Source organism: Amphiprion ocellaris, chromosome 12 (assembly GCF_022539595.1).
Source record: "Amphiprion ocellaris isolate individual 3 ecotype Okinawa chromosome 12, ASM2253959v1, whole genome shotgun sequence".
Taxonomy (NCBI): Eukaryota; Metazoa; Chordata; class Actinopteri; family Pomacentridae; genus Amphiprion; species Amphiprion ocellaris.
In genome coordinates, this window is record NC_072777.1 from 30,294,585 (window position 1) to 30,304,905 (window position 10,321).

At 39.0% G+C, this 10,321-nt stretch overlaps 1 protein-coding gene across 1 annotated transcript; it reads left to right on the plus strand.

The window, feature by feature from the left end:
- Window positions 1-4,532: 4,532 nt before the first annotated feature.
- arf6a (ADP-ribosylation factor 6a) lies at window positions 4,533-6,930 on the plus strand. The gene is made up of 2 exons (XM_023292024.3): window positions 4,533-4,693; window positions 4,815-6,930. Exon 2 carries the CDS (start codon window positions 5,398-5,400, stop codon window positions 5,923-5,925), a length of 528 nt encoding a protein of 175 aa, XP_023147792.1. The 5' UTR covers window positions 4,533-4,693; window positions 4,815-5,397; the 3' UTR covers window positions 5,926-6,930.
- The last annotated feature ends 3,391 nt before the right edge of the window (window positions 6,931-10,321 follow it).

Below are 10,321 nucleotides of genomic sequence, written 5' to 3' on the forward strand. Positions count from 1 at the left end.
TATATGTTGACATATTTCTAGTAGAGTTTATACAGAAGCGACTAGAGATTACAGGATTATAAAAACAGCCCAAGGAGGAGAAGCTTTTATATATATATATCTATATATATATCTATATATATATATATCTATATATATATATATATATCTATATATATATATATATATATATATATATATATATATATATATATATATATATATATATATATATATATATATATATGCTCTCTATCTCTCTCCTCCTTCCTGATGTCCTGGTCAACCACTACTGTGTCACGTAGGTTGGCAAGTGGTTTTCATCCATACAAACATGACACTTCTCCATACGACTAACTATACTATCAAACTTCAATGTTGCTCTGGAATCCAGAGTCTGGATACAAGTGGAACAAACTGCTCAACAATGCAATACCGATCCAGAACCTGCAGTCCAAAGAAAGAAACAAAAGGCTGGATGAATAAAGTGCAATGCCTCAACTTGGTGGTTGTCTTGAGTGGACACTTTTGACATAATCAGTTGAGGGTTAAAAGCCCATCATACTTTATATGACTCAACGTGTACTTCTACATGGCAGTCTGGCCTGCATAAATGTATTGATTCTATGTACTGTATGTGTAGGGGTGTTGATAATGGAGTTGGAACTTTTGTCCTTGGCCCGACAATGATATATTTATTGGCAATATTCAAACCATTTTAATAAGAAAAATCTAACATAATTTCTTTTATCATCTGTTATCTAACATTCAGTTAATGTCAGAGCAGCATACACATTCGACAATGTAGTTAATCTTATGTATAAGTAACAAATTTATATTGCTCAAAGTTGCTCAAAGTGACTTTTTAGGTTAAATACCATTGAGGGCTTCATCCACAGGTAAATCCTTTTCGAGATTTAACATTTAGTTTTAAAATAAAAAATACAGAAATTGAAGGGAGGAAGGTGAGGCCTTTGACACAAAGAACATCAAATGTATAGCCAAGCATGGTGGTGGCAGTATTATGCTCTGTTTTGCTGCCAGTGGAACAGTAGCTTTACACAAAGTAAATAGAATAATGAAGGAGGAGGATTTTCTCCACATTCTTCAGGAAACCCTAAAATATTCAGTCAGAAGGTTGATCTTGGATGCAGCTGGGTGGTTCAACAAGACAATGACCCAAACACACACCAAAAGTAATAAATACATGGCTAAATCGGGCTAGAATCAACGTTGTACACTTGACTTAAACCCCATGAAGAACCTGTGGACTATGATGAAGAAACAAGTCAGAAAGACGACAAGTTTGGTTTTAATGGACCGATTCTGCAAGAGGAGACTCAAAAATATAACCAGAAGCTTGTAGACGGCTACAAAAAGCACTTAATTGAGGTGAAAATAGTCAGTGGACATTCAGCCTAATGTTAGAACTGCTGTATGTATATTTTGGACCCAACAGATTCTGTCATATTTCCAGAGGACCAGTAATAAATCTATAAAAGAACAAAATGCATGATTTTTTGTGTGTGACAAAGGTGCATGTGTTTCAAAGATTCCGTCATGGTATATTCAGAGTTATATGAGTCACTGTAAACTCAGTGATATATTTAATGACATCACCTACTTCATGATTTCAGAAACTGCTTTAAGCTCCTTTACAGTTCACTTCAGTTGTGCTGTAATTACAGTGGAGCCTGTATTTAGTTTCCTGTGTGTTTAGTCAGTCTTAATAAGCAGGTGTCAGGTAATATTCTGCTGTGAACAATGAAACTCTGTCCTCCTCCTCCTCTTCCTCCTCTTCCTCCTGCTGTCACAGCCTCCACGTCACGCTCCAGTCATACGGGGACTGTTTGAATGAATGATGTCGGAAAGACCCTGCAGCGGGTCAGAGCTCCTCCTGAGGCCGCAGAACAGCCTCGGTCCTCGGCTCTGATTCACGTGTTCACCCCTGGCTGGTATTATAGAGCTCCGGGTTCTACCAGGGCTGGTTCCATTCATAATGAATGCTCAAATGGCGTCAACATTAGCTCATGCACCGGTCTACTCTCCACATCCTCACGGCGCGCATGCGAAATGGCGCATGGTGCGTTTAGGGGCAGTGGGAAATCTCACAATTCACATTACTCTCAGTAGTTTGTGGCCTGTGAAGCCTCAGAAGTTTAGAATAACATATATGCATGCAACAAATTTGATTTATATAGCCCTTCTTCTTCAAATTTTCAAAGTAATTCAGAAATAAAAAGAATAATATCAATAAAAATGACATCATACGACCATAATAGCAGCCAGAGATCATTAAAACGGAGATGATGAAAACAAATAAATCATAAAAGAGAGGGGAAAATGTCATTAACATTCATAATAGGCCTCAGCAATTAACCAACATACTATTGAAATCCAATATCCAAATCACAAGAGCTGCAATTTTCCTTTCATAAAGATAAAATTTATCACAACATATATATGTTAGTGAAGCTTTCAGGTGCTACAGAGACAACCTACAAATAATATTCTCCTGATAGAATTTCTTGATCGTAATTGCACAGTGTATGCAGAATATGAAGCCTGTGCTGCCACTAAGGCATCATTTCATTGTTTACAGATTGTGTCCTTTAAATGATTCACTTTTACTAATTTCAGTTAAAGAACATGTTCAAAACTGCTACAGGTTACAACAGTTTGTAAAGGAGATTTATTTTTGATACTGGTTCATCTGATGACCTCATGTCCTGTTAGACCATTTCCAGGTTTTCTTCCTGGTTCTTCAGAAAGCAAGGCAGACATGTTGAGCATGCTGTGAATGTAATCTGCTGCCATCTGTTTAGATTCATCATAGAGGCAATGCCTTTTCACCCACATCTTCATGAGGAAGTGTGACAGTAAATGGTCAATCTTGCTATGACTCTGTCTCCATTGGCTTTGGTTTAACTTGGTGTTTAGTCAGAGTTTCAACACACCTCAAAGGACATGACAAAACCTGTTACTCATAAAAGTGGAGTTACTTTCAGTAACTATACGTTTCTGGCAGAATTTTTTTTGCTGGATCATTTTTCTATGACTGTTGTTCCCTCACAGATGCATTTTAACAAAGCAGCCACCAAATTCAGTCACATACAACCAAGCAGCTCTGACCAGCCCTCCAGATCTGTTTACTGAGGCATATGTCCTATGTACAAAATACATTGATATTCAACATATATGCTATCATTCATAAGGGGCTGGGGGGTCGACTTACCCCTACTTATTCCATTTAATTACATTGCATTTGTAAATCTTCTTGCTTTATTGGATGCATTTTAATACCCACACTACTATACCGCAGGCCTACAGTTCACCAGATAAAGATTTAGTATGTTCCAATACATAGTATATTAAAATACCAGGATGGTACTTCGTCCAACTGGACTTCGCAGCATGAAAGTTTACATGCTTTTCTAGCCGTTCTGATCCACAATCCTCTGCACAGTTTCATTGAAGTGTCTCACTAAAGAGTGCTTACGAAAGACTACAACGGCCACAGTTTATTGGTATATTATGAGGAAGTATATAGTCTATTTTCTCAACTGTACACTATCAAAAGTAATTCAAGGGACGTATTCCTACCATTTAATTAAATATATGTTTGCAAGGCAGAAAAGGGAAAAAAAAGATTTCCTGCTTTAGATCAACCGTTTGTTACAAACACTATTTTGTTAGGTTGGGTTGACATAATAATGCTGCATCAAAGTAATATTGTGTGTAATTTAAACTCAAATTTCTGTGTTAGATGCTTTAGTTTACATTGTATTTATTGTATATTGTGAAATTTTACACATACTTTTGAATTATTTTTTACAGTCCGATGGCAAGCTAATGCACTGAAATTTCCTTCAAATGTGCACCAACTAGTGTATGTTATGAACAATAAAGCAGTTATTCTATTCTATTTTATTTAAACCTAACAGGGGTTAGGTCATTACCTTGTCTAAAATCAAGTTGCCTTAAGGTAATGAATGTGGCCCAATAACTTCATGTTCTTCATCTTGAGCTCAGGTTTTCAAATCCCCTCCTACATCATAATATACACTACCCTTCAAAAGTTTGGGCACATCTTCTCATTCAATACTGTTTATTTATATGTATTATTTTCTAAAATATAGATTGATATTGAAGATTAACACTATTTGGTTTACAACATAATTCCATATGTATTCTTTTATAGTTTTGATGTCTTCAGTATTAATCTACAATGTGTAAAATAAGTAAATAAAAAACATTGAATGAGAAGGAGTGTCCAAACTTTTGACTGGAGACTTTCAGACTATTAAAAATACCTTTGATTGCAGAGAAAAAGCTAACTCTGGGAACATAATTTCATGAGCTATTGTGCCAAAAAGATGCATAGTGCAGGAAACGTGCAGTTGTACATAAAGTAAGAAGGAAACAACATGTGATACTGTGATTCTTTGTGTGTCCTTGAATTTACGCCTGGCCTCCCCTGAAACCTGCCTGTCTGGCCTGTCTCTGAAATGTCCGAGCTCCTGGCGGGTCCCTGAACGCAGCAGCAGTGTGTGTGAGCGGTGTGGAGGAAGTGGCGGCTGATCTGGGTCCGCACCTTTTCCGGTAACACAGCACCGAGCGGCCGGAGAGAGAGAGAGCGGCGAGAGGGAGGCAGAGAGCGGCAAGAGCGGGGAGAAACGGCCCGGGGTCCGGGGGACGATCGCCGCACACGCAGGTACGTTCTCCGCTCCGCACCGTGTCCGGGTCGGCTGCGCGTTTGCGTGCGCACCGACAACATTTTGTCGGCTCCAAAGTTGTCCTCTGCACTCACACCCCTCCCTGCTTCTGTGTCACAGGGGGGAACGCGAGAAAGTCGGCCGAATCAATGACCTTTTGAGAGATCTGCTTCTCCTGGATGTCCCGCCGCAGAGACGCGCCGGAGAGCTTCGACTGTGGCGCGTTTTGGTGAGAAAAACCCGCGGCGGTGTGAGATCCATCGAGCGGGAGAGAGGAGGACAGCCGGCAGCCGAGGAGGAAGTGGGAACCCCGGGCTCGGACTGGGCCTGATTTGGCAGAAAAAAAGCCCACTGTGTGTGTGCGTGTGCGTGTGTGTGTGAGTGTGTGTCAGATCCAGCAGCACAACTGGATTCAGGGCTTCACGTGTGGATCCTGAAGGAAATCTGAGCTCAAGTTCAGAACAAGTGGATGTGATTTTTATCTCACTGGATCATGAACATAAATCCACACCCAGTTTTTCATTCATCCAGCTGCCAGTGAAGCCCAGCAGCTCAGGTCGCCACCAGTCCAGCTAATTGTAACTTGAATATTGTGTGAGGCCTCCAGCAGCTGCACACTTTTCTATTCAAACTTTTCTCTCACTGGAGAAGTCCTCGCTTTTCTTTCCTTCTACTAACGAAGTATTTATGCACAGCAAACAAGATGGGGAAGGTGCTCTCCAAGATCTTCGGCAACAAGGAGATGAGAATATTGATGCTTGGACTTGACGCCGCTGGGAAAACCACCATCCTGTACAAGCTGAAGCTGGGACAGTCGGTCACCACCATCCCCACGGTCGGTTTCAACGTGGAAACTGTCACCTACAAGAACGTCAAGTTCAACGTGTGGGACGTTGGCGGCCAGGACAAGATCCGGCCCCTGTGGAGACATTACTACACCGGCACCCAGGGCCTCATATTCGTGGTGGACTGCGCCGACAGGGACCGGATCGACGAGGCCAGGCAGGAGCTCCACCGGATCATCAACGACCGGGAGATGAGGGACGCCATCATCCTCATCTTCGCCAACAAGCAGGACCTGGCCGACGCCATGAAGCCCCACGAGATCCAGGAGAAGCTGGGCCTGACGCGGATCAGGGATAGGAATTGGTACGTTCAGCCGTCGTGCGCGACGTCGGGGGACGGACTGTACGAGGGCCTCACCTGGCTTACCTCAAACTACAAATCCTAATATTCCCGCCCACCTTTATCCCCCCGTCATCACCAGCCTGGACACTCGGAGGCAGAAAAACGTAGCTGAGAATTAAAAAAAAAACACAAAAAAAGCAAATAAAACCACAACCTCTCCTATGCTGAAGGGAGTAGCAGTTATATTTTTCTTTTTTTTTGTCACTATAACCCCAGATTTCATTTAAACCATTTTTTTCTCTCACTCTGTATAATCTGTTTAATTATCTGCTTTTTTTCTATGATTTCTCTTTTATTTTTTCGGGGCTTTTTTATAGCTTAGCTCCAGCTGCATATCCAAAAAGAAAACAGAAACAGTCCAGAGGACCATTTGCCTACATCAGCATATCACGGCTCCAACTGCCTCTGTAATATGTCAGAATGTGTATCATGGATCTGTTAGGACCTCGGATTAAACCAACGAAACAAAAAAACAGACTTTCATAACTGATTGTACTGGGATGAATGAGCGTTTTCTCCTGTTGCATCCATAAGACACTATGTGGACGCTGGATATTCACACACACTGTGATATGGATATATATTTTGTTGTTGTTTCAGGGTCTCTTTTTTTCCCTCCCAGAGCTTCCATTTTACTGTTTTTTGTAGTTTCAGCTGCCTTATATAGACATAAAAAGAAGAAGGTTGACCCCAGAAATCAAGAAGTCGTCCTCAGCTGCTGCACTTTGGGAGGTAGAACAGAGCAGGTGGGGGATTTAGCAACGAGCTGGCTGTGCACATTTTCACATTTTTTGACTTTTTGGACCCTGGCAAGTGTTTACGAAACCCCCCCCCCAGCCACCCTTCTCTCACCACCACCGGCCTCCCAGTGCTTCAAACTGCAGCGCTCCTCTTTTTGTTTTCTTTATTCCTCAAAGCATCATCTTCTTCTTCTTCGGCCTGTAAGGTCCCACCAGCTCTCTGTTAATCACTGTTTGATTTCTTCCTTCTTTTTTTTCTTTTTCTTTTTTTTGCTATGCTGATGGAATAATAAAAAAATATATCCAGATCAGAAGTGGTGCCTGTTTCAATGAGCGGCCGGCTGCAGCTCGTAAAAAGAGGAAATGAGAGTTTATGATGGTTTAGAGCAGCGAGAGGTGAAGTGAACCTCCTCGTTGTGTTTCCCCTTTCTGCCGTGTGACTCATTTGCTGTGAATAAGTGATGAGATCTCTGGTTTCACAGTAGTGATTGTCAGGTTGCTTTTTCCAAAGGTCTTAAAGTATCGCTTTGGTCTATCAGGGTGCCACAAAGGAAGCAAATGATAGAAGTAAAACTGGTGCAGATCCGTAAGAATTCACATCATTTACTGCGTTCTGGTGGATTTTATGCAACGATTTGTGCCTTTACTGCGTCAGTTTATGCTGGAAATGTCTTTATGTGCAAAATTCAGACACCAGGTGAAAATTCAGACTATAAATGGATTTGCTTATGTTGGAACTCATAATTTATGTTTTTAAAGTTAATATCTGAGGCCTTTGTGAATTTATTAGTGACATCATTGTCACTTATTAATGTTTTAGACATTTAATTTAGATTAAGTTCTGTGGTTAACCTTCCATTGTTGTTGTTAAAAAAAAGTAAGAAAGGAAGTTTTTGAAACACTTTTTAACAGTTATTTTTTAAAATAATGTACTATTTTTTTCTCATTTGTGAAATAAAAAAAAAACCCTAGTAAAATCGCAGAAAATAAGTTTGGATTTACACATTTGCCATAAAAAGGTTAAATCTGTAAATAACAGCTGCAACAAAATCCATTTTTTTAAGCAATGTTTGATTGTACATGGACACTTTTTTACTGTGTTTAAATCTGCAAAAAAATCTAATTACAGATGGTAAATTTTTAGCAGTTAACCGTTACTTTGCACGTTTTTCCTGTTCTGCTGAATTAAAGACTTTTTAACAGTAATTTTAAAAAAAAGAATTTACTATTTTATATTTTAACTTTTTTCCTCATTTGTGAAATTTAAAAAAACAACAGCTAGTGAAATCACAGAAAATAAGTATGGATTTACATATTTATTGTAAAAAAAAAAATAGACCAAAACTGTAAATAACAGCTACAACATTTTATTTATTATATTTATTTACAAGATTTGATTGTAAATGGACATTTTTTAATGTTTAAATCTGCAAAAAAAATTAATTGCAGATGGTAAATTTTTAGCAGTTAACTGTTATTTTACATATCTTTCCTGTTCTGCTGAATTACAGAAAATATCTGTTAAAATCACAGAAAAAATACAGATTTTTATACATTAACTGTAATACAGCATTGTAAATAATATTCACAACCAAATTTTCCCCCCTTTTTTTACTGTATTTAATCAGCACAAAATAAAAAAAAATATTTTATAGATATTTTCCATTATTAAAAAAAAAATTACACCGAGTAGTAAAATGGGAAATAGTTTTTGTATTTCTTTTAGAGTATTTGGCTGTAAAATAAAATTTTTACTGCATTTAAAATTCTTATTTTTTCACAGATATTTTTGCTGATTTTACAGGTTTTTTTCTCCATTTTTCAACATTCCAGTATTCCACCATTTCTTTTCTGGCACCAGGTTTTCACAGGCTAATGTCCATAATTGCATTGAATTAATTGGATTGATTTGAACCCCTAACATGTACAATATTCGGATAAATTCACACCATGAATCTAACCCCGATATTTACATCTGTTGAGTTAATTAGTTATGTGCTGTTGATATAACGGAGACTTGAACATACGTGTTTTCTCTATACTGAAGGGGATCTATTTTCTGCTTCCACCTCCTAAAAATGTACAACCGTCAGTATAATAATCATCAAACGTCTGTCACTTAAATGTCACATTTCAGTTTTCATTCATTTTCCTGCTAATCTTTGATTGTGGTGAGAACTTTTCCCACCAGCTGAGTGACTTTGTGTTACTTAAGCGCTTGTGTAACTCTTCAGGTCACTCCGTCGGCCTCACAGAGGTCTCTGGCTGCCTGGCGCTTTGCCCCGAGTCGCCCTGACGCACAGATCTGAGATCAGGCCTCCGTTTCAAAGCCTTCTTTTAAAACTCCACCTGCTTACTGTACGGTGCTTCTGCAGCTTGCCGAGTGAGAAGTGTAGCTGCTTGTGTGCTTCAGGTCGGCTTCCTCTGTGAAAACACTGCAGGAGGAGGCTGAGAGTCGCAGCAGTGACGTCAGCGTGTGAAGTCAGGAAACGCTTGAAAGGCCGTTGTCATGGAAATGGGCGGTTTAGCAGCGAACAAAAACAGGTGAACAATAAGCAGACGTCGAGGTTATTCCTGCACTCGAGCTAATAAAGCGGGACGCCGGTTAATTTCCTGAAAAACTCACGTTTTGGAGGCAGAGTGCAGGAATTCCTGTGCAGGAATGTTTGTCTGGTATCTCTGCTCTGTTTGCTCGTGTGCTGTTTGTTCATGGGAAGTTCGACCTGTTGCTGAAGGACGATAGTTAAACTGAGATAGACACACAAATGTGACGGTGGATTATCTCACCTGAAACTGCTCCACTCCTCAGGGCAACCAGAAACAATATTCAGACTATTTACTGAAGTAAAACTACTAATTCCACTCTGTCCTGCATTCAAAACCTTACACAAGTGAAGGAATGCAAATATTATCAGCAATATTTACTTTAAAAATCACGAATAAAACCACTCTCTGGTTCCTGTAGTTGTTTAACTTTTGTATATGATGTTTCCGGATTAATACTGCAGCGTTTGAGGTTTAGGTTTGAGCTAATTGGAAGTTTAATCTACAGCAATATATCATATTCTATAAGACTGATGGCTAAAACTATCAATTATTTTCATTCTCGGGTAATTTTGCAATTAATCGATTAATTGTTTGGTCGATAAAATAGACCAAAATAACAAAAGATATTCAGTTTACTGTGATAGAAGTGTAAAAAGCACATACAAATACACTGAATACCTAAAGAGATGCCTTTTTGTCGACGAAAAAGCTACTCAAACCGATTAATTGACTTTTAAAATAGTTGGGGGCTACTAATGAGATCAGTGCATATTTGTAAAAAGTCTACTTTTAATGAAGTCAGGGTAGGGGGAAGTTTCTAGGTTTGTATTTTGCAGCAAATTCGCGAGAATAATAGTTTATTTGGCTTAAAAAAATAGGAGGATTTGTGAGTCAAGTGTGGATTCATGGCATGTCAACAGGTTTGCTACAATACCTTTATAAACAACTTTCAATTTCAATTTTACTCAATTGTATATATAATATTTTACAAGAATCGTTGTGTAAAAATGCCATATGGTGTTTGGTTATAGGCGGCCATGTTGATTTTAGGCCTGAAAACAGTAAAAATGTCAACTATGACACCTGTCAGTTATGTTACAAAAAGACCCGCAGTTATATATTGCCCCAAATGCTTTTCTTCTTTTGGGTTTT